Source organism: Sturnira hondurensis, unplaced genomic scaffold (genome assembly GCF_014824575.4).
Source record: "Sturnira hondurensis isolate 20B ecotype Veracruz unplaced genomic scaffold, ASM1482457v3 Scaffold0007865, whole genome shotgun sequence".
In the NCBI taxonomy this organism is placed as follows: domain Eukaryota; kingdom Metazoa; phylum Chordata; class Mammalia; order Chiroptera; family Phyllostomidae; genus Sturnira; species Sturnira hondurensis.
In genome coordinates this window covers 3,175,389-3,199,308 of record NW_028080496.1, presented here as the reverse complement: position 1 = coordinate 3,199,308, position 23,920 = coordinate 3,175,389, and the positions used below count along the sequence as shown (strand labels likewise).

Below are 23,920 nucleotides of genomic sequence, written 5' to 3'. Positions count from 1 at the left end.
TTACGTTTGTGATTGGCAGACATATGACATTCACGGCTCCCCGGGCCTCCCCGAAACAGTGCCCACTGGGCCCTCCAAGGTGGGGGCTCTGGGTGGGCTCTTGTCCTTTCCTAGGGCTCCCTCTCGGTTTTTGCTCCGCCCTTTCTGCTCTCCTCATCTGATCCTTCAGAGTCTAATTCTCTCCCACACCCCGCCCTCGTCCTTCCTGTTTCCATGCCTTTCCCAGTGTGTTCCGCAGAGTCTCGGCCTCACGAGGTGGTCCCACAAAAGGAGTCAGGGGGGTCAAACAAGTCTGAGAAATGCTGACGACCGTGTCAACCTCTCGGAAGTGGGCCGGCACTGTAAAGCCTCTGGGATGCCCTGTGATGAAGACATCCTGTCACTATCTTTCAGCAGCCGGTGCCCAGGCCCCGCGCTGGGGGCCAGGGCCCTTTGTGGGAGGTGGTTAAACAGCACTGTTTGCAGTGGCAAGAGGCGTAGGATGGTGTAACTAGTGTACCGCTGGAAGTTCCCCAGAGCCTGGCCAGGGAGATCTAGCTTCAGAAAGAACCTGTGGCTCAGTGGGTTGGGAGTCATCCCACAAAGCAAAAGGTGACTGGTTCGATTCCCGGTCAGGGCACATGACTGGGTTGCAGGTTTGGTCCCTGGTTGGGGCGCATTCAAGAGGCAACCGATGGATGTTTCTACCTCGTGTGTCTCTCCCTCTCTTTCTCCCTCCCTTCCCCTCTCTCCAGAAATAAATAAATAACATCTGAAAGAAAGAAAGGAAGAAAGAAAACTGGAAGCAAAAAGTGACATGCTTCACCAGCTGCCACTGCCACCCCCTGACCCAAGAGAGACTGAGAAGGCAGAGTTGTAGGGACGGGAGACCAGACGGCAGGCCAGCCCCGCAGGCCGGGGCGGGGACACAGCTGCTGCTGTGTTCCCAGAAAGCTCAGACTTTGGAAGCTGCCAAAGCAAGTCTTGGCTCCGGGGGATTTACAAGGAAATTAGTGGGTAGCACCGACTGGGAGTAGCTGCTGAATGGCCAGGCTCCTGATGGAAGAACAGGGGCCATTGAGGGGCCCAGCCCCGAATCTTCTCTCTAGGCCACTGACACTAATGTGGCTCAGGTTCAACAGCCCCCAGACTCTGTGAATCTCCCACTCAAGCTTTAAATTGCTGGGGGGAAAAATACCCAATTGGCCAAGTAGATGAAGCCAGCACGGCAGGGAACGGGGTCTGTGCCCAAGTGACCTCTGGGTTATACGGTTCTGCCTGCCTGCAACCAGTAAAACCGGCCCCTTGGAGCGTGCAGGGCTTGAGGGAGGGAAAGGAAGCCCCTACAGAAAAAAACACTTCAGGGAGACTCAGTGCTTGCAAGCACTTATTCTAGCAGGAGGGTGGGGGCTCAGACGAATCCTTTTGTTGTGTTTCTGAGGTCTAGCAATGTCCGATGTTCACTTAGTAAAACGAATGACGTGAAAAGGATAGCAAATGTAGGAAGTACTAGGGTCAGGCACAACCTAATGTGGTGGGTCTCATCACCCCATTTTATAAAGAAACCGAGGCACACAAAGGTCACACGGACTTTTTCCAGCTTCACAAAGGGTGGAGGTCAGATTTGAACCAGGGTCTCTGGAACTGCAGAACCTACGTACTTGTACCCTAAAGCAATACCGCCTCTAGGTCTCGCTCCTATTCACGGGCTGACCCTGGGTCCCTGTTTGTGTCTGTTGTCCTGGCACAATTATCAGCAGGGCCTCCTTTCACTCTCAGAAGTATCCTGGTTTGGACGATGAATTATAAGGAAACCAGGCCAGGTGGAACCTAGGTTATCATGACAAGATGCTGGTGGGTGGGGCTGGGGAAACCCAGACCCTGGCTCCCCGTCCGGTCCGGTGGGTCTGTGTGGGGTCAGGGAGCCGGCCCCATCGCCTGGGCATGCTGCAAATCCGCTCTCTGAGATTCCACACTCCAAGGCTCTTGGTTTGTGTTTGGACAAAGGGCTCAGTGCCCTCCCTGCTCCCAGCCCCCTACTGTCCTCACTAGGGCCTGTCTGTGCACATTAGCCTGGCTAGGAGAGCAGCCGCTGGGGTCCCCAGTACTCCCAGGTAGGAGACGCCTGTGCCTGAGTGTCCTTCCTAGCAGTGGGTCCTGAAGCTTAGGGCTTTAGAACCTTCTTGTCCAAACTTGCAGGCGAGTCCTGAAAGCAGAGGCCGCGGGCTCGCCACCCGGACTGGGCTGTCCTGGAGAGAGGACGGATGGAAAGGATGTTGCTGGGTGCCTTTCAGTTGGGCTCTGGGGAGTTGGAACTGAATCTGAGTCTTTGCCTGAAATTGCTCATTGGCCTGGGCCGGGTGGGGGGCAGGGCCAGACTCTATAACAACATTCGCCTTAGAGTTAAGAAAGCCGTGGGAACAAAGTGCAGCTCACAATCAAAAAGGAAACCAAGAGGTTATCAGTCAGTGATTGCCACAACCATGCTACAGGACAAATGTCCCCTGCGGTTCATGGCTCACTGTTATGAGCGCTTATTTCTGGCTCGTGTGTCTGCCGATTCACGGGGACAGCCCTGGCGATTCAAGTGAGGCCTGCCCCATGGCTGGTGGGCGTGGGTGCGAGACGTGCCTTGTCCCTCGTGCTGCTGGGACCAGAGGCCACACAGTGGGGAGGCTGTGCTGGCGGCAATGGCAGAAGCCCGAGGGGACCGTCTCTGCCATCTGAAGCAAGTCCAGGCTTCGCCCTGGGTTTCGCCTGCAAACAAACGCCTCACTGGCTGAAGCAAGTCACAGAGCACAGCCCAAGAGCAAAGGGTCCCGGAGGTCTGCGGCTCCCACACAGTGCGGGAGAGGAAGGAAATATCAGTGCCCGTCAAACAACAGTCCAAACCTCCCAGAAGGCTTTGCAGAGGGGGTGTCACTGGACCTGGGCCCTGAAGGAGACATCGAGTCTTTCCAAGTGAAGATGAGACAGGGCATTGCCCTTGAAGGGATGAAATGGGGGTGGGGTCCTTAGGGTAGTTTCGGGGGACAGTCATAGAGGTCCCCTGAGCTAGAGACCCAGTACGTCCTTTCTTTGAACACAGGACTCTCAGGGCCCCCGACGCTAGTCATTTTCTTTCCAAATTTTAAAACTTCAACTTGTCACTTCTGTGTCACCAGACACAAGTTTAAGACTCAGTTTTCAGGCGTCATCTTGTCCCTACACCGTGGATTTGTGCTGGGCTACAGCCCAGCCACCCCCACTTTGGGGTTCAAGCCTCCCACCTGGCAGCCCAGGACCTGCACCCCTGTAGCCGCTACAGCCCTTCTTCTCGAATAGGCCCCTGGAGGACACAGTCCAGGCGGCCCCGAGGTGAGTCAAAATAAAGGACTTGGGGATGGAGGGCTGGGAAGCCCATTCTGCAGGAGCGGGTGGTGAGCAGAGGACCCAGGCACGCAGGGAGCTGGGGCCGAACAATGGCGGGAAGGATGGCTGCGGGACAGGATGCAAGCAAACGAAGGCTGACAATGCGCAGCTGAGAACTCGCGGCTCGGGGAGTGGGCCGGGAGGTAGGAAGTGGGTGAGCTCATTTCCTGGTCCTACCTCGCGAGCTGTCTGGAGGTGCCGTCTGCGGCTGAAAACAGGTTGGGGGAACGAATCTGGCTTCTCGATCTATTTTCTTTCCTTTCAGAGAAATAATAATGTGCTTCTTCATTATTGGCAGTTCGGCAATTTCTAGGTGCACTTGGGCTTTCTTTCTTGTTCTGTTAAATGTAAGAACTTTCTCCAAAGACAGCATGTTTTTTTGGGGCGGGGGGTTAGTAAAAAATTCGGTCCATCTACCTGCCCCTTTCCCTGAATACATGAAGAGGGAGGAGGCTCCATCACTTTTGTTGTGTAAATTTATTACAATGAGTGTTCTCTACTGCAATAAAAGCAAAGCCTTAAAAAAATTTTCTGGAAGCGAAATTCCTTTGCTCCTTAGATGGCACCTGTCACCCCAGCATCCTGCTCCCAGGGGCGGTTCCTCCCGTGGCCCCTGCGCGCTGCCCGCCCTGAGGAAGGGTGCGCGGTGCCCCACTGGTTCGGCCCTGGGACGAGGCCTCTCCGGCCCGCTTCCTCATCCGGGAGCCCAAGAAGCCAGCCTGGCCCTGCCTGCCTCCGCCTGCCTCCCAGGCTACAGTGAGGGGCGTGGGATGGGGTGTCTCACGGTCCACAGGGGACTGGGCACAGGGAGGCTTGTATATACATGGTGCCGTCAGAGGGCGCAATTCCAACACCCGTGCCGCCCCGGCCAAAGGCTCCATCTGACAGGGTCAGGTGGTTCTGCCTGGGTATTTTGAGCCCTGAGAGTCACTCTTACGGTCTCAGCTCCATCTAGTGTCCATATCGGGGCACAGTCACATATAGAATGTGGCAAAAGTAGGTTTACAGTTGTCCACATGGGCAGGAAGGCAACCATTGATAAATAATAGTACAGTAGACTGTTTCCTGTGCTCACAACCCTAACCCTACTTTTGCCCCACCCTGAATGGCCGGCTCGTGCAGAGCCCTGAACGCCGTGCTCGCAGAAGGTGCCGCTAAGCAAACGGGACCCAAAGGAGACCGAGGCAGGACACCCCTCCCCTGCTAAGACGAGCAGCTTCAAAGCGCGCATCGCACAGACTCAGTGTTTCTATAGAGTTGTACATCCTGTCTCTGAGAGAACATACTCAAGCGTGTTCAAGTGATAAGCGATACTGATAATAACCGACCCTGAGGGAGCTGTGCCCCACCCCCCATGGCCCAGAGGACAGGTGGGGACAAGTGAGGGCCTGCACCTGGGGAGGTCCAGGTGCACCTGGGGGTCAGGAGAGGGCTGGGCAGGGCTCCGGACAGGAGTGGCTGGGGGCCAGGCAGGAGGAGGGCTGGTGAGGGGGGCATAAAGGCTACTGACTCAGGGGACTAGGCCTGGGAAGAGAGGGTGGACAGGCGGAGAGAAGGGACAAGGGACAGATTCTCAGTGGCGTCCAAGGACAGGGTATGGGTGGACCAAAGCAGAAAGGAAGGCTCAGGAACTTAGGGTCAGAGCCTCGATTTCTGAGTAGGATTCCAGAAGAGTCCTGTGTATGACAAACCCTGGGCGTGGCTGACAAGGTGGGTCTCTGAGGATGCTGGCTGTTGGCTGAGGGGCTGTCCGGGAGCCCTGCTGGGACGTGGGGCAGGGCTAAAGGCAGGTCCAGGACCCAGAGGGTCTGCGGCCTGACCTGAACCTCCGCAGGGGAGGGGTGTCAGAGGAGGGCAGGAGCAGGGTCTGCAGGGGTACGGCAGAGGGGGCAGAACACCGAGGCGCTGCCAGGGCGCCCTCTGCCCTTGGTGCTCACAGCTTCAAAGGAGCCTCGAGCCCTAGTCCTTTCTGAGCTCCTCCCTGGTGTGGACGCATGACAAGCAGGTGGGGGCGGGGCCTGCCAAGCCAAGGACCAGAAACCCCTAACTGCCAGCCGAGCTGCTGCGCAGGAGGCGGCGGGAGAGAAAGGCTTTCCCCCAGTCCATCTCCTCCGGGGTGAGGCTGAAGGAAAACACCAAATGCAGATACAACCTCATTGTGCTTTTAATTATGAAAGATGTAACATGATGCATTATAAAACTTGGAAGCTACTTTATACAAATTCCAATCTTTAAATATTGTTTAACAGGGGGCCTGGGAACTAGGACACTGGCTGATTACTTGCTGTGACGGTCCCGTCACGAGCAATGCAAACTTGCTCAGGACCGTCTGTGCAAAAATCCTAAGAGCCGGTGAGAGAACTGGAAACATCTTCAGATATGCAAACAGACTGGAATACATACTGTTCAGCTCACATAATGTACAGCAGACTTGGGAGAAAGGAAACAGGACAGAGGAGAATTTATGTCCATCTTGACATGACCAAGACAATTTTCTCCTAACACCTCAAGTTCTGAAAACAACAACTGTACAGAAAGAAAAGACTGGAAACACAGATCAGCTTTAGTTCTATGCTGTTTAACTGCTAGTAAATGAGTAGTATAGCCATTGATTTCTTGTAACAACTCTAAATATTGCAAAATATTTAGTATGCAGCCACTTCGGGTGCTGAGGGTCACACCCGGTTTGTTTTAAAGGCACCAGCGAGTGCAGACTTACTGCCGACAGTCACGGCAGCGACCTGCCCTGGACACCAGGTAAGCAAAGTGGGTTGTGCAATGCCCAAGGCCTTTTCACAGGAAAAGATTGGACGGATGGACCTAAGGATAAATTCAATCCAGTGCTAAACCTCACTGTCATTCTTATACTCCCCCAAATGGGTCACTGTTCTGGGGACCCCCCAGGCCAGGAGCCGCCTGGAGAAAGGCCCCGGGGGGCACGGTCATCCTGGAGGCCTGTGAGGTGGGGCTGCCCGCAGGCAGAGCGAGCTGGGACACCCGCCCCGGCGGCCCTGTGCGTAAGGCACTGTGAATGATGCAGGGACCTCCACTCTTCCAAAAAGCCTCTTCCAACATCAGCACCGCTCCCTGTCTGAAAGGCCAGCCCAGACGTCGGGGGCCTTGGACGTGGGAAAGGCAGCACGCAGTCGGCTTCCTTTGGCACACTGGGGTGCTGCGTACCGTTAGAAGGACAGGCCCTTTCCTTTAAGAGTCGCTCCCCACACCCCTCTGAGGTGTTGAGTATAAAGGGATAGGGAAGTTCAATTGGAATAAAGCTGGGAGGGGGAGGCCAACGTGCCCTGCCTGGGCCAGCACTCAGCAAGGAGGACTCTGGTTTGGTTTCCTGGTTCAACAGTGGGGACTGGGGGCTGACATGAAGTGGGAAGACTTGGGTTCCACAGTGAGAGATGGAGTGGCATCCCATCGGGGCTGTTGGAAAGGAAGGAGAGCAGGCCAGCCCCCTGCAGGTCGGAGAGGAATGGGAGCCGGCAGGAGAGGTGAGCAGCCCAGGGCCCTCCGCCATAAGGCACACGGGTGTCGGGTTCAGATCTGCGCGGCTCAGCCCTGATGCTTTGGGCTGGGAGCGGCCTAGCAGCCTTCAGGGAGGGACATTCCTGGTATCTCCTGGAAGGGCAGTGGCTGTCTAGGCAAAGGTTCCGGGACATCTCACCTCTCCTTCAGTGGCCCTGTCCTCCCCAGTCTGCCATGCCCAAATTCTGCCCAGACCACTCCCCAGGGGTGCTCAGCAGTCCCTGCCCCCTGGGCCCCCTTCAAATCCACCTGTCAGGCTTTTGGTCAGGGGCTGGCCTAGCCTAAGTTAGAGGGGGCAGGCAGTGGCGGAAATGTGGTAATCCTATTCTATGCTAAGGTATTAATAACTAATGATAATTTCATGACTCAGGTCTTCATTTTACCACAGAATTTCTTCAACTTCAAAGAATGAATGTCTATTTTAAAGCAATTTAGAGCAAAATTATGGATCTGAGAGGGAAGCACTTTGAGGTGGGGCCTGCCAGGACCCCTGAGGCACCTGGGAGGCCTCTGCTCACTCAGGGGAGCTGCCCGCCCTCAGGAGACGGTTCGCACCCACCTGTTGTGGAGCACAGCCCACGGGGGACAGGTAGGTGGCCGTCTAGCGTCTAACGGTGGGTTTGGTCACCTAGTGTTAAAAGCGTATTAAAGTGCATGCTTGGCTTAACCACAGGCACAGGTGTCTGAAAAGCTACAGCTCTGAGAAGATTTGGCGAGGAACAGGGAGAGCTAAAGATCAGACTGCCTCACGGCAAGCAGAGTCACTCGTTCACGCACCCCCCCACGCATTCTCTCATACGTCCTCCCACGCGTACATTCGATCACGCATTTGACATGCTGGGACAGAGCACCTGTTCAGTGCCAGGCACTTGTTGGTAGTAGGGATTCGATGATGAATAAGGCACAGTCCCTGCCTGCCCTCAGGGGGCTTAGGGTCCAGGGGAGTCAACACTCCCGTCCCACAGAGGAAGAGCTTCGCCCTGGCTGAGTCAGACCTGCAGCCGTTCCCCCGGGTTGGGGTGGGGGGGTGTCTGTCCGGAAGGAGGCCTGCGCACGTCGGGGCAGTCCAGGACGTGTCTGAAGAACTGCGAGATGCCTTCAGGCCCCCTTCTTGCTTCCACAGCCACTGAGAAGCACTGTTCTTTCTCTTCAGGCTCATCCACTAGCAGGGGACTTCTCTTCAGTGACTGAATAAAATAGTCTTCCTTTTCCCCTTGTCTATAGGAAAAGGGGAACTGAAGCAGCAGAAAAGAGATTACAACTGGTAAGAAAACAAAATACCATCCAGCTAGTTTAACTCAAGTCTGTTCTGGGACTCATGGTGCAAATTCTTCTTCGTATTAGAATTAAGGCGTCTGACGGGGAGGGCGCAGTGGCTCTCCGGGCCACCCTGAACCCCCACCACGAGCCGGCAGGTGCCCAGCTGTGACGGCGAGATCAGAGGAGGCCTGCAGTGCTGTGGTACCGTTGCTCCCCACTGGGCCAACTCCGGACGGCCTGCGGCCCCAATCGCTGCCTACGGCAGCCAGGTCCCGTCTTCAGTGTCCAGTGAGAACAGCAGTTCTGAGCACCGCACGGTGCTGCTGGGCCCTCCGGTCCCTGGTCTTTGCTACTTTCACATGCAGACCGACTAGACAGCCAACAAAAAGATGTGATGGTGACTGTGATCACCACCCCTTTGGAAGCTCCGAGTTGGTCCACCTGTGGCCACCTAATGGGCACCACAGGCCCAAGAGGCAGCGCAGAGCTCTGCTGCCTGGAACAGGCCACAGTGTATGAGAACAGACCTCAGCGGAAAGCCAGGAGCCAGAGAATCGGTTCTTTCCACTTCAGAAGCCCGAGACAACAAAAGCCCAGGGGTGTATTTGGCTCCACTGTATTCCATTGTATTTTAGCTGTTTCAGATGTAAGTTCTAATGTTTTGTTCTATTCTGCTCACAGTCGGTCAGCTCGAAACGTCTCTTCAACAGTGGGGTCAAGCAGGCCCATGCTGGGGTCACTCAGCATGTTGAGTCCGTCCAGGCTCAGGGGTTCAATTTGGAGATCTTCTTCCAATGGAAACGGAGTGTCAGTGTCCACACTCAGGTTGACCTCGGGCATGGCCGCCAGTGCACCGCCGAGGTCTTTGAAGAGGCTGGCGTTGGAGTCTTCTGGAAGAAGTGGACAACAGGGCAGATTAGGAGGCGTGAGGGCCGCAGGCTACAACACAGCTGATGACAGCCCCAAACGCCAGCCAAGACAGTGATCACCGTGTCCCAACCACTTCCAGGCCTACGGCTCTGCTCTGGAGTCTACGTTCCTTCCAGTCAGTTCCGCAACTCCCAATTTTTGCAGGCTTTCTCCACCTGAACTGTTGCCAATCACTTAACACTAAGCCCTTCAGAAAACGCTCACTGCCTCAAAATCTCTGTGCTGGACACCTGCAACTTGAAAAGGAAAAGCCGAGCTGGGGAACTGCCATTTTTCACTTTAAATAACGTTGTTGTTCAAACTACCTTACAATGGAATCTGCGAAAGCACAGCAAAAGAACTACAGTGAAGAAGGTGAGGGCTGGCTCCCACTTACCTGTCAAGGCACTGCTAGGGAAGTCCCCGCAGTTGGAGTACAGGTTTGGTCGCAAAGGAAATGAATCCTGTGGCTCTTGGGGACCTGGCTGCACCAGGGGCACCTGGAAGCACCGAAGGTTACGTCGTGAGGAATGATCTCTACTTCTGAGGGGGAATAATGCCACGGGCTCCCAAAGCCAGCCCAGACTGGAAACCACCTTCCAGTCCCTTCCTGCGGGTCCCAGAGTGCTGCGCGGTCATGGGAACCTGCTCTGCAGAAAATGCTTCTGGGGCAGGCGGATGCTGGTGTGGATGCAGGGGCCCCATCACACGCTGCCTGACCCACGAGGCCACCGGAGGAGACACGAACAGCTGTGGCTTCTGTGCCCTTCAGGCCTCAGACCTGCTGCTCCCCAGCTACACTGAGGCCTGTGAAGACTGCCACCCGGAGGAGCCCTGTCTCAGCTCCCCGAGAAGGACCAAAGAAATGAAACAGCCAGAAGGCCCTTTTCTTTGGCTTCCAGAAAAATAAGAAAGTGACCCCCATTTTTCTCATGCTCAGAGGGCGGAGCCTCGGCCAGCCCCTCCTGGTCTGTGAGAGAGCCTCTGTGAAGGCGGGCAGAACTGAGGCCTACCTCAGGTGCCTTTCCAGAAATTAATGTTCCAAACTGCTTTTTAAAATTCTCAACGGTAGGAGTTCCCATCATTTTTCTGGGAGACACTGACTGACCGAGACTAAAATGGCTTCTGCAGACACCAGTGGGGTGGGATTACTGGTTCTCGCCCTGAGGCTTCCCCACAGCCTCCTCAGGAAATAGGTCTTTATTTATTTCACTGTTACTAAGTTCTGGAAAGTAATCCTGTCCTTAATCCATCCTAGAACCCAGTCATACTTATTAAACATTCTAAAATCAACCACTATTAAAAGTGGTCAGTGTTACAGAAAAATTAAAAAGCAAAAGGAAATGGCGGAGTGAAAATATCTCAGGGAAGGGCCCCTGCCCACCACGACTAAGCCCTCCTGGGAGGCGGATCATGCGCGGGGCCCTGCAGCTGGGCCTGCGGGCTCAGCCCCTGCCCCGTGGCTCAGGCTCCATCACAGGACGGCTGAGTCCACTGCCAAGGCCCCGCCAGCGTGAACAATGCTACAGCCCAGTGGCCAGAGCACCCTCAGGAGGCTCCCATCCCTCATTCAGACAGTCCCTGAGGCCACACAGGAAGGCAGCCAGCACCAGCAGTTAGGGCTGGGGAAGGTTCTGGCTTCTCCTAGCCATCAGGCATGTCTGAAGTCAGAGCGGGACAGTGCCTAGTCTGCTTGCTGTGGGCCCCATACACTGACCAGCTCCTGCTCTGAGAGGGGCGGGCCCTCTGGGGCGGTCACTCACCTGCTGAGTAAAGGCTTGGCCTGGTCTCAAGGACTGCTGGTCAAAGCTCACATCTGGGAAGAAGTTGGTCAAAGCGGAGCCCTTCAGGGAACAAGGAGGGGATCATTTAGTTTGGAACTGAAGGCAAAGTGAGCACTCCCTCCACACGGGCGCTCCTGCTGGGACGCACCTGGTCCGGGAGGAGCTGGAAGTCTGGCTGCGGCAGCGATGAGGCTGCCTGCGGCTGCTGGGCAGGGGGCTCTTGGATGCAGGGCTGCTGCAGGAGAGGCTGGGGGAGCTGCGGGGACGAGGGGTAAGGGGGTGGCGGGGGCCTTTGGGTTTGCGCCTCCATCGGCAGGAAGGAAAGTGGGCTTCGGTCGGAGGGCATCATCTGAAAAAGAGTCCCTAATTAGCTTAGCTTCGGAGTTTCTGGTAGGAAGTCCTTTAAGATTAGGAGCTCGTCTTCACCAAGGCGTTCTGTGCTGTGCTCTGAGAAGCCTATTTATTTCTGCTTCTTCAAAGTATACCTCAAATCTCCCCTCCCCACAAAGTGTTTCCCATTCCCCAACAATTTCTATTGTCCTAAAAAACAAAACAAAAAACCCAGCCAATTTAGCAGTTTCTTCTCAGATTTGTAAGTAAAAACCTTTTTTCCCCCAATTTCTAAAGACATAATTTCTGGTTAAAGATGGAAGACTGAAAATAGCATTCAGCTCTATGGTCTTCCAAAATTCTACTGAAAACACGACAACAACATGAAGCAACAGTAAACATTCACAAGCAACACTAAAACAGTGACAACAAAATGATAAACACGAAGACAAGAACAACAGGAGAGAAGAAAATGGCAACAAAATCTGGAAAACGAAAAGCAGATGGACAAGAAGTGCCTGGCGTGGCTGAGCCGAGGGGGCCGAGCGCTCAGCTGGTGGGGGGGGAACCGAGGCCCGGTCTGCTTTGCGTCACAGGGCGCAAAGGCGGCTGGACACGGGCAGCAGGGGGTGAAGACGGAGCTGAGGTGGGGAGGGTCTTGCCAAAGTTTGGGTGAGAAGCAGGTAGCTTCTGGCCCTGGCCTGCGGGAGCCTGGAGGGTTCGTTCCAGAGAGAGGGCAGCGGAGGGTCTCCAGACAGGGCACGCCCGACCCCGACCCCAGCAGTGCGGGGCACACTGCTGGAGATGCCAGCACGCGGTGGGACTTCAGCGCTCCGCCTTCCTTTCCCAACTCGGGGCTCAGGGAAAGAAAGAGTGACAGAAATAATGAAAGAAAACTTCCCAGAAATGAAGGATATGAATTTCCAGATTGAAGAAAGCCACCAAATACCCAGACTCATGTCAAGCCACGTTATCCTGAAGTTTCAGAAAACTGGGAACAGAAAGAAGACCCTATAAACTTCCAGAGGGGGAAGAAAAGATTTCATTCATAGAATTAAGAATCAGAATGAAATTGGATTTCTCAATAGCAGCTCTAGAAACCAAGAGGGCAAGAGATTAATACTGTCAACATTTCAAGAGAAGATTATTTTAAATTTAGTATTCTATATTTAGCCAATTGTTACTGAAATGCTGGGTAGAATAAAGGCACACTTGAACCCTGCCACGTTAGCTGCACTGAGAGAAGATCGACTCTGTTCTAAGAGTTCAGGACTGAATCCATAGTACAGACAGAGAAACCCAGACTAACAAAGTAAGACATTTATTAACTCCCAGGAGGAGAAAAAGCATTCCTTTTGTTAGCTCATAATACACTATATGGTTAAACTCTGACTACATTATTCTAACTGCGAAAACATTAAACACTGAGCACTATTCTAAACAAAACCGTAATAAATCACATTGTGAAGAATGAGGAGGCGGAGGAGGAAATATGGACGCATGTGTGGGGGAGCACTGGAGAGCCGAGAGGACAAAACACTGACCTTCCATGGTAGGGCGTCATGAGAAAACACCTACCACTAAGAATGTAGAACAAAATAAGCATGAAAATAACGTGATTCTACCACAGCGATTAGCTATGATGGTTGCAAGGAGTCACCTCTAGGGAGTAAGAAATATGAAGGGGAGGGGAAGCAACTCAAACTTCAAACTTCGGAACAAGTCCTTTAGAACTGTTGACTTCTTTAACTATTAGCACGCACATGGATTTTTTAAAAATCTAAATAGAAAGCAAATTAAAAAATGGAAACCCCTGAAAGAGGATGCTCTCTATCCATATAGTCTCCTTAAAATGTACCTAGGAAGCCCAAGTAATATATTTTTAAAACTTATCAAATATTTTTTTTATCCTCACGCAAGGATATTTTTTCACTGCATTTAGAAAAAGAGACAGGTGGCGGAAAAGAGAAAAACACTGATGTGAGAGAGAAACATCAGTTTGTTGCCTTCTCACACGTGTCCCGGCCATGGATCGAACCCACAACCGGGGTATGTGCACTGACCGGGAATCGAACCCACAAACATTAAGTCTATGGGATGACATTCCAATCTAGTGAGCCACAATGGCCAAGACTCATATAATTTTGCAAAATAAAATTAATATCATAAAAACGACCATTAAAAAAACAATTACGAAATACCCTCTTACCCTCTCCCGAAAAGTATTACTCAAGATCCCGTAGCTAGTAATTGGTAAAGAATGACTTCATAACTGGATCTGCCAATCCTCCCATTGTGTTCTGTCCACTCCTCCTTGCTAAGTCATTACTCATTTATGGAGAAGTGGTTAGTAAATGATGTTATAATGTATCTAGGGAGTGAGGAACAGATTAAAAATATAGTCATTGATGACTTTGGTAAGGAGAACCACCCTAACAGCTTAGAATAAAAACAAAGTCAGCAAGTCAAAATGTAATGTTTCAACCCCGAACTTCTGTAAGAGCATTGGGACTGAGGCCTCTCTCTAAACTGACTTTTTCCGGTTCTTTCACAGTGACATGATCCTCATGACACCTACTATTTCATGAACAATAAAAGCGTTGTTTCCCAAATCTTCGGTTGTAGTCAGGACAGAGGTCTCCTGTCAGAGCTTCAGGAATATATTAAATGTCTTCTGCGGCTTTTCCTTATGGTTTAAATTACTCGTAGGGCCAATTCTTGATTTTCCGTACCGATTTTACAACCCCAGCCTGCTTCCCCGTAGCTAAGGTAGAACCATCTGCCCGGTGTCCTCTACCCCTTCCCCTCGGCCCGAACCCCGCCTTCGAGCCGTACAGTGACTGCAAACTGTGCGGTGTCTGCTGAGGCACAATCAGCACAAGTCCGCTCTTAGAAAGCCTCGGTGCACTCTGAATTAGTCACAATTCCACACTCTGATCTCACAGGCAAGTGACCTTATGGACAACGTGCTTGGTGCCACGTACCCAACCCGCAATCATTCAGAGAAGGGAATCAATGCCTAAACTCTGCAGTCTGTTCCACTGCAGTAAGTTTTACCTGCGAGGCAGGATACGGGTTCAGCGGGCTGGTGGACGAGAGCTGTCTGCTGAAACCCTGATGTGCTTCCGGGCCAGGAGACAGCGTGAGCGGGCTCACGGGCGGCTGCCGGCGCCGAGCGGGGACACTCAGGTTTGTGGTGGAAAGAGACGGGTTGCTGAGGGAGAAGAGACGAAGGGAAGGCTGCAGGGCAGAGGCGTTGGGAGCGGGTGTCTGTGGGTGGCTGTTCGTGGAAGAGGAAAGCGCTGTCTTATTGAGCGTGGCTTGGATGGAAGGGTTACTCCGGGAACTCTGGAGGCCTAGAAGACAGCAGGTCCACAGTTACTGATCCTAATTTCAGACCAAACCGTTTGTTTTCCAGAGACTGAAGAACACTTACCTTCCTATGGTGGATAATGACTCTGTACGTGACGGAGCTACTGGGAAACCCCTACTGAACGGGTACCACACAGACCAGTGGTGGGGAAAGGCACCCTCGAGGGGAGACTGGTTTTCCTGAGAGGAAGGCGCTGCGTACAGGACGCTGGGAGGGCAGGCCCAGGTGAGCAGGGGTAACGGAGGCCAGTGGGCCGTGTGCTACCCTCCAGCCCGGGGAGAGGACCTGGGGCTGTGAGCCCAGCTCCGTTCAGAGGCCCAACACGCCTCTGGCCCAGGAACCCTGCCCGAACCCTCTGCCACGCTGGTGTCTTTTCACTGAGACAACTGTGTGTACTGTGCATTTTAAGCCCCAAGCATAGGAACCAGAAAAACTCGACACCGGTTCTGACATGTTCTGGAAAAATAATGCTTGTCTGAGGAAAATGACAGCCAACGACTGAACTCGGGGTTTGCAGCTAAAGGGCAAGCTGGAGGCTGTGCCAGAGGGCGCCAGCTTCCCCGAGACCCAAGGGGGCCAAGTGCCCACACCCCTGGACCTATTGGACCTCGGATGTCTCTGGTCACAGAGAATTGACCAGAGTCACATAAGTGAAGCAGCAGAATAAAAAATGACCACGAGGGCCCAAAATAAGGTGGTCACTGAAATCAACTCTTGAGACCTAAAATTCTGCTGCAAACCATCAGGGAACCTTGCAGGTGACCACTCTGAAGGGGTCCCTGCCACCGGAGCAGTGAGCTCTGACTTGTGGAGACAAGTCACGATGAAGCCCGGGCGGAAACCAGCAAGCACTTTCCCCACAGACAGACCACCGCCAAGGACCTTCCAGAAGTCCACCGTGCAAGGCTCAGGACCCCGAAGCGGGGCGGTAGCGAGCCTCTGGTGGGGCGGGGGGAGGAGTGATGCCTGCCTCCCACACTGACAGGAGCGTGTGCCAGGGTTCGAGCAAATGTAAGTCATCCAGGGTCTGAGCTGGAGACGCTCAAACTCGTACAGTAACGCCCAAGTCGCACGATGGGTAGCATTTCATACAGCTACACGCCACATCGTTTAGCACTTCTGAAAAGTTCATAATTTTGAACTGTGGTCAATTTCTATTTAGTACACATAGCTATTAAGTACAAATACTGTCCTTGTAGTCACTATAAATTTTCTAAAATTCAAAATGCTCCCTTTTGAAACCCAGTGGGTGGTTGGAGGGACCTAGAGAGACAGCTGTAACCACTAAACACCATCGCACGTCGGTGAGAGCCACTAACACGGCTTGGCTAGCACGGAGCACAATGGACACTCACTTCCTGACCCTCAAGTCTCATTTTCCAAGTCCCTGGGACACTCGGGCTGATCAAGATGATAAACCGGCAGGCTTAGCAGAGCCAAGAGCTGCAAGAACAGGCATGTTGTTACATGGCTAGGGACCACACCTAGGATGAAGCCACCAGCAGACACGGGCAGGGGACACTTACCAGAAGGGTGTCTTATGCCCAGGTGAGTCATAGCAGCAGGAAGGTTGCCCACACTGTTCCCCATGCTCATGCTCCCGAAGAGGTGGTCACCGGGGTCCAGGGAGGCCGGCTGGGGCCCCGAGTAGTGGAGGTTGGTCAGATCCGGCAGCGACCCTCCGGTGTTCAGGGCCCCCAGAAAGGGCGTGAGGCCCATGTTTTGACTGTTGTGTGGGAAAGCGCTGAAAAAGAAAAGTTAGGTATTACTTTCTAAAACCATCAGGCCTAGGGGAAGAGGACGCATCCGAGCTGGTTCCTTGCCGGATGAAAGCGGCGGCCATGAAGATCCCCAGTCCTCACACATCTCTGCCTCTTCCTCTCCTGAGAACTCACGTCCCCGGCTCCACCTCCCCGAAGCGCCATTTCCTCGCGTGTTAGGTTGGACTGAGGATGCCTACTATGCCACGTTAGGGGAATATTTTCCAAGACCAGATGAGAACACTAACGCAAAAGCACTTTAAAAATCAGAAGGCACCTTAGAACAAGTGAGGCACTGATGTGTAATTTACAGGGTTCTGTTTGCTGGGTTTCTAAATTGTCATTCCTACAAAAAAATTTAAAATAAAGTATCTCTCTATCAACCAAATACCCTCCAAGATCCCGGTTTTCCACTGCGGTGTGGACGATGGCTTAAGGGAGCGGAAAGGTAGCAGGCAGGACCAGTTAGAAGCTATGGCCGTGGTTCAGGAAGAGGCGGAGGGGAATGAATTCAATTGGGGACACTTTCCTCAACAGCACGAGCAGCAGAACACGTCCTAGGAACCAGCCACTGATACTGGGGCCGCGAGAGACGCGGACAAAGCCGGGAGAGAGTGCTGGAGAGAACTGAACTTGCCATATAACACGATTCGGCCGTGCACTGACACGGCCTGGCGGTCTACGCGCGGAGACAATACTGGCAGGCTGGAGGGGCTTCCTGGACTTCCACCTGAGTTGAGTTTGGAGGCTAAAGAATTCAGATGGTTTATGCAGGGAAATCATAGCAGGCAGAGCTTGGGCAGAGCAGAAAAGCGTGACACCACAGTGTGTCCTAGAAACTTAGACCCTGCAGAAAGGTCGAGTTTGAGAGAGTAGGGGGTGAAGGGAGAGGGCCCTGGAGAAGCAGGCAGAGCAGATGAGACCGGCAATGACGTGCTGACGGCAAGAAGCCAGTGGACAGCTGAATGCAAAGACGCTCACTCCTCCTTAGGACAGTATGGCCTGCAGGTGGCAGGAGCTGGGGCTGGGTGAGGGAAGCAGAGCCTGGAGGCAGAGAGGCGAGTCATATGCCGCTGACCAGTCAGACGAGACGCAACTGGATCACGGTGATGGTGAGACGGGATGGATTCGAGAGGTACTCCAGGGAATACTCAAGAGTGATCCCTGACTGTCTGCCTGGGGGACTGATGGAGTCACCCACTGAGACAGGGACCCTGAGGAGTAAGAGCTAAGTGGTATGGGTAAGGTGACAAATTCTGTTTTAGACACCAGGTTTCTGTCATATAGAAAGACAGAAACACGTCGCAGGGGTGTTTCTTGAGGTCAGTTCTCCTGGAACGGTGGGGGTGGGTGCCAAGCCAGGGCTGGACAAGCAGGAAGGTGGACGCAAGACTAAATACTACTGTACCGCTGTCCAGCTGTGTCCTGGCAGGCCTGCAACTTTCTGAAGAGAAGGTCAACCCTCATCTCAGCTCAGGGGGCTGTTAAGGACACTGCCTGCGGGTTTATACTTGACCAGCCACAAAGAAGTCTGCGCCCGAGGTGCTCCGCAGGGAGAGCCCCGAACGTGGTGCTCCTCAAACCTCAGGGAAAGCCCTGCTGGAGGAGAGAACACCGAGGGCCTGCCCCCGCAGACTGCGTTCATCCCCAACCCCTCACCAATGGGCGCTCGTACTCTGCTAGATCAGGCAAGGGCCTCGTCTTCGAACTGCATTATTTTGGCCCTAGGAAGACGGGCTGTTTCTGAGCTAGTTTGATCCCAGGCCACGGCACAGCCTTGTGCAGGCCCTCGGTGCTCTCCGGGGACACTGCCACCGAGTCCCCAGGGTTCTGTCCTCTCTGTGAAGACCTGTGCAGCGCGTCCTCCCAGCCAGTCGCAGTGTGCCCCCCACCCCCAGCGACCACCTGTCCTTGTCATCTAACTGGCCTCACTGGCCGGTACCCCCGGCATCTGTCCGTGCGGGCTTCATGACCTCTGCCACGCCCCTGCTCTTCCTGGCTCTAGATTCCTCATGAACCTCTCCACGGATCTTTTTGTACCACACGTATTTTTGTAAGGCATCTCAATTCTTTTAGGGAGTGAAATTCTATATTACTAAGTACATAAGTTCATTCATGGTTTCATAGAAACTTTTTATATCATAAACTTTCCTATTTATCTTCCATTAATTTTTAAAAGAGTGGTAAAATGCATGTCACACACAACTTACCCCTTTTACATGCACGGTTCTGTGACACTAGGTGCCTTCGCAGAAACTCAGCTAACTCCCAGGGCACCAAGGTGCCAGGTGCCCGCAGTGGGAGGCAGGTGGGCTCCTCTCCACGCCTGCGGGCTTCTGCCTCAGGTCATGCGTTTACTGAGAGTCGGCCGTGCTATCCTCACATACATTTATGGCAGTTTTATTTGTTATCGCAGTTATGTAATATAATTACTCTTAATAAATGAAATATGAATACCAAGAGAAAGCTGCAGTTTTTATAAAAATTCAATTGACTTGCAATTTATACAGAACAAGTGAGGTTTCTCAGAGTTCTGTGACAAAGTAGCGAGACCTTCCTTTTGGGAAGACCTTCGGGACAGTCCCTGAGCCACGAACAGAAAGAACGTCACTTACTTGCCACCTGGAACATCACAGGATCGAGGGCGCCCGGACAGGGACTGCAGCTGGGGAGAGACACAAAGCTGGGGTCATTCACTGCGAAGCCAAACTCAAGTTTTCAAAAGTGTCTGTGTAAGTATCTTGGGGCCCCGGTCCGTGCGAGAGCCAGGAAGCAGCATCCTCCCCCCCAGCCCTTCACGTTTTGACTAGACTTTTCCAGGCACAACATTAATAAATTTTCTTTTTTAAAAATAATTTATTTATTATTAGAGAGAGGAGAAGGGAAGGAGAAAGAGTGGGAGAGAAATATCAATGTGTGGTTGCCTCTTCTGCGTCCCCCACTGGGGACCTGGCCTGCAACCCAGGCGTGTGCCCTGACTGGGAATCGAACTGGCAACCCTTTGCTTCACAGGCCCGTGCTCAATCCACTGAGCTACACCAGCCAGGGCCAATGGTTTACATTTAAATTAACATCCCTTTACCAATTGGCCCAAAAGGAAAAGAATACAAAAAATAAAACAGGATGAAAAAAGAAGAAATTAATATCAGAAGAAAAGAAATATTTCAACTAGAAAATAAGCTGAGGCTGGGGGTGGGGTGCGAGGCAGGGGTTCGGGTTTGCTTGTTTATTGCGGAGGCCCTGGATCCGGAACGGCTGGCAAGCGGGGCTCAGACGACACACGGGGTGCCCCAAAGCATGAATGAACCGCGGCCCAAGTCTTCTCCCAGAGATGCCTTACGGAGGGCTGCCCGTCCTTCAGAGTGAAGGGAGAGGATGGCCCTTCCCCAGAGAGAAAGGCCGCGGGCCCGGGGGACGTGGGTGCCACTGCCCCTCCGCTAGAGAAGACACCGCTGCCCTCTGAGGAAGCCTCCGAGGCAACTATGTCTCCACAGCCGAAAAGACCAAGGGGGGCTGCTTATCCCAGGGTCCAGGACGTGAACTTTAATCATATCTCCCTCCTCCCCTGAATGATGACACATCAAGCACCTCCTGCTTTTACAGAAGACCTTCCAAGCCCACTCGAATGCTGAAGAGGACCCCCGTGGACGTGGCACAAGGAGGCGGAGAGGGGAGCCCAGAGGGGCGGGTGGTCAGGCACAGAGGCAGCAGGAGCAAGTGCACCCCTGGGGCTGGGGCAGCCGCTTCGCTCGGAGCCACCCAGCTCCCCTGGGGGGTGAGGGGCCGGTCAAGGGCCCCGGGGGGGAGCAGGGGCGTGGCGGGGTCACCAGCACACGTGCAGGTGCAAATGCCCAAAGGCTGTAGAAATCATAAAACAGATGCCTTGTGTACTGACTCCCTGAGGACTCGGGTCAAATGTTCTGGATCTAAAAAAGGGGTTCCTCGCCCTGGCTGGTGTGGCTCAGTGGACTGAGAGCCGGCCTGTGAGCCAAAGGGCGGGCGGGCGGGGTAGATTCTCTGTCAGGGTGTGTGCCTGGGTTGCGGGCTGGGTCCCCCATGGGGGGTGCATGAGAGGCAACCACACATTGGTGTTTCTCTCCCCCTCTTTCTTCCTCCCGTCCCTGCTCTAAAAACAAATACATAAAATAAAAAAGGGGTACCTGGCGACTTGGCAACTCTGGACGGATGCCAGTGACTGGTAGACGGTGTCGGCCACAAAACAGAAAAGTCTGCCTACGGTTGGTAACCAGGGCTCAGCACTGTCAGTACCATGAATGAGACAGTAGGGGGTGGGGGTGGGGGTGGACAGGTTTTTCTGAATGAGCCAGTTCATAAGCAAATGAGAAAGCCAAGGCATCACTGTGCTAATTCATCAACCAAACGTGGCAATTTTTATTTGAACCCCCATTCCCTAGTGTACTCTGCCTATCTCTGCCCCAGACAAATCCTCTGTTTCTTTCCCCACAATTCCTCACTTTCCCCTCTGCGGGATTTTACAACAACCTCTGAGGTGCAAATATTCGGGGACAACGAACACAGCTGAGTCCTGTTCACCCACCTCCTTGGTCTCCCACAGTTGTTTGGGCAGCGGCTTGGGAACGGTCAGCAGGTTCTCTTCTTTCAGCAGGCCCTGGCCGGGGCCCGGGAAAGGCACCACTGGGGAGGGGGGAAGCACAGTCATTGCATTAGACGGCAGCCGGCCCACCTTGGGCCAAACCAAGTATCTTCATCAAAATATTATTCTTTCCCAACTACTTAGTGCTGTTCTCAGGGAGAGACCAGGAGACAAGGGCCAGCCCTCAGGAGTTAAGGGACCTGCTTCCTGGAAGGGGATTCTCCGTTGGAGACACTGGCTCAGAACCACACACGCAGCTAGGTTTCGGCGACCATGGAAGCTCTGGCTTGACCTTCATGACGGAATGCCGTAGCCCCACACACGCACCCAAGGGTAACAGACCCCAGAAAGAAGTCACTTAAAACAGGGACCACAGTTTCAGAGGAAATTCTGAGAAAAAGGTTTGAAAAGTGGGAAAGAAAACTCTAAAATAAGCTTAACTTATATGTAGTAAAACTCAGGACAGGACTGCACTGGGAGACTGCTGGAAGGGGCTCCGGGCGAGGGAGGCCCCACGTCCCCGATGGCCAGAGCCCCCGCAGTGACGACTGCACAGCGCACCCTTCCCAAGGTGCTGGCAGCTGTCCTCCCCTGCCACCTGCCAGGCTTCACCCGCATTCCCGGGGCCCTCTCTTAACGGTGACAGCCCAACCACCCAGAAGAACTGATGTTGCCAACATCCTTGTTTGGTTTTCTTCTCTTGGCTTGCTCGGGAGCGCGGAGGGCGGTGCCAGGTGCACAGTCGGCTCCACAGCTAACTCCCAACCCCGAGGGCAGGAGCGACAGGCTCAAGACCCTGTGTGAAGCCAGACGAGGAGCTTCTTGAGAACAAACGACTGCTCTTTAAGGCACTGACGGATGACAGGAAAAGTTTCAAGGACGGAGTGAGGTGGCTTCACGACTCAAGGCCACTCCTCCTAAGAGCTCTGTCCCGGGAATAAGGTTGGGGCAGACGCCAAGGCCCTGGAGAGACTGCTTCCTTAGAGAAGTTCATTGCTGTCAGCCCCTTCTCCCATCCGAGGCCGGTTGGGATTTCCTCACAGGGCTCACTGGGGGAATGCAAAGAAGCTCAGAGCGAACTGCTGGTTTCTGTCCCAGCGGATGTTCAGGCTGACGTCAGAGACTTCCGCCTCTGGTGAGAGGTGCTTACCTCTGCAACACACAGACCTAACTGAGTTCTTCACTTTCAGACTGTAAAAACCAAATTTCATATTATTAAGATTTAGGGAGCAGAACACAGCGCCCGGTGCTGAGTGAACAAGCGAACTGCTTCAGACTCTCATCTGTCAGCGGCTTTGAGCGTCATTTCAGCAGATCTCCAACATCGCGCTAATCTGTTTAAAACTCAGTATCTTCTGCAACATCTGCAATTTCATTTCGCCGTCAATTTACATTTTCTTTCCTTGCTTATTTGTATCTGTCAATCACCAACTCTCAAAACTTTCTAAACGGGCAAGGACAGGCAGCTGACAAGGGAGGGGTATTGGGATAACTCAGAGTTTAGGTGAACAATTCATTAGTATTGTTACGTGATGATAGCTTGTGCTTCCCTGCACAACCCTGGGACTCTGAGACTCTGGGGACTCAGGTGACAAGGGGCCTCTGTAACCTAACTGTCCACTTCCTTTCTCGTGGCTGTGGTCCTGGGCAGCCCTAATGTTACAGAAAACCAAACCAATGGGCAGTTGTCAGCATTCTGAAAAGCTCTGAAACACGAGTATCAGTGGGTCCAGGCACACAGTGGCAGATACATCCCTACCTTCCCCACGTCCGTCATGCTCACCGTCACAGAAACCTGGTGGGAGGGAAGACAGACACTTTTATACCATGCTTGCATCTTATTTATTCATGAACTAGTCACTCTTTCTGGTATAAAATAGAATTTTGAAAATTCCCAACAAATTCTGATATACTGATGGATGTTCACCTAAGGTGGAATTAGCATTTATGCTAAAATTTAGATAGATATGGCCAGTTTGAGTCTAAAGTTGGTTCCCATCCACCTTTCTCCTCCTTTAAAACCCTGATCTCATTCTTAAATTGTTTTGCTGCCTCTGTCCTGAAAGAAAAACAATTTACAAAGTCTGAGAACCTCCCTTCAGCTTACAAAGTAAAGAAGTATGGATCGAGCCTCCTCCCCGGTGCCTTCCCCCGGGGACGGGAAGGTGCCTCCGAGCCCACCTCGCCGCTTCCCACCGAGCGTGGGGGCCCGGAGGGACGAACGGGAAGTTCCACACTATATGTTGATTCTACGTATTTCTTACCAAGAATCGTATTATTTTTAAAAAATAATTTATCTGGAGTCTCAGCCAATTTAAATAGTATGTGGTAATAGCTTTTCAAAACAATTTAATAATTTGACTTTGAGTAAATTCTGACTGAATAAAGTACTTTCGATTCCATAAAAATACACTGCTAATGACAAGTACAGTCCGTCCAGCTGCTCTAGGTTGAAACCAAAGACCTGTGCCAAGAATTAAGGTTATTATTCTCCTTGGAGGCAGCAAATACACCAACGGGGTTTTCAGTATAAAATCAGGAGAAAATTTTAAGTTCTCAGCCTTCAAATACAGGCTTATTTAAAGGTTCATTATGTTTTCTGGGTAAGCTTCATCTGCAAGCAACCTGATTAGTCTAGAAAGACTCAAAATAAATACCTATCAGTCGTTCCCACAACATATATGAAGTTCCTACACTAAATGCTAGATGTGGCCGAGTGACAGAGTGTGGGGGAGAAGCCAACACCCAGGTTTTGAGTTTTGTGACCAGAGAGATGGTGGTGGCAACACCTGATACCCTAGCAGCAAGCTGACATATGACCGAGAGATGCCAGCCGGGATTTTTATCATAGGACACAACTATAAACAGAGGGTTACAAATGAAAAGGAACGAGTTGTGATGGGATCTCTGGGAAGAGGACACTCGCTCGCACCAGTCCCACAGGGGACGGAAGGCCGTACCTGCATTC

The 23,920-nt window shown here is 52.8% G+C and overlaps 1 protein-coding gene across 4 annotated transcripts in view; it reads right to left on the bottom strand.

Moving 5' to 3' along the window:
• Positions 1-5,530: 5,530 nt before the first annotated feature.
• The window catches only part of CRTC3 (CREB regulated transcription coactivator 3), a 75,760-nt gene continuing 57,370 nt past the window's right edge, over positions 5,531-23,920 (bottom strand). For 2 of the 4 annotated variants that reach the window (XM_037053562.1, XM_037053565.1), the window contains 9 exons: positions 22,712-22,747; positions 20,896-20,993; positions 18,953-19,002; positions 16,104-16,321; positions 14,262-14,560; positions 11,023-11,223; positions 10,854-10,934; positions 9,488-9,590; positions 5,531-9,071 (listed from right to left, as the gene is read on the bottom strand). In XM_037053562.1, the coding sequence (XP_036909457.1) occupies positions 8,857-9,071; positions 9,488-9,590; positions 10,854-10,934; positions 11,023-11,223; positions 14,262-14,560; positions 16,104-16,321; positions 18,953-19,002; positions 20,896-20,993; positions 22,712-22,747 (1,301 nt within the window). In that variant the 3' untranslated portion in view covers positions 5,531-8,856. The remainder of the gene's footprint in view (positions 9,072-9,487; positions 9,591-10,853; positions 10,935-11,022; positions 11,224-14,261; positions 14,561-16,103; positions 16,322-18,952; positions 19,003-20,895; positions 20,994-22,711; positions 22,748-23,920) is intronic. The other 2 variants (XM_037053563.1, XM_037053564.1) reach the window with 2 other exon arrangements.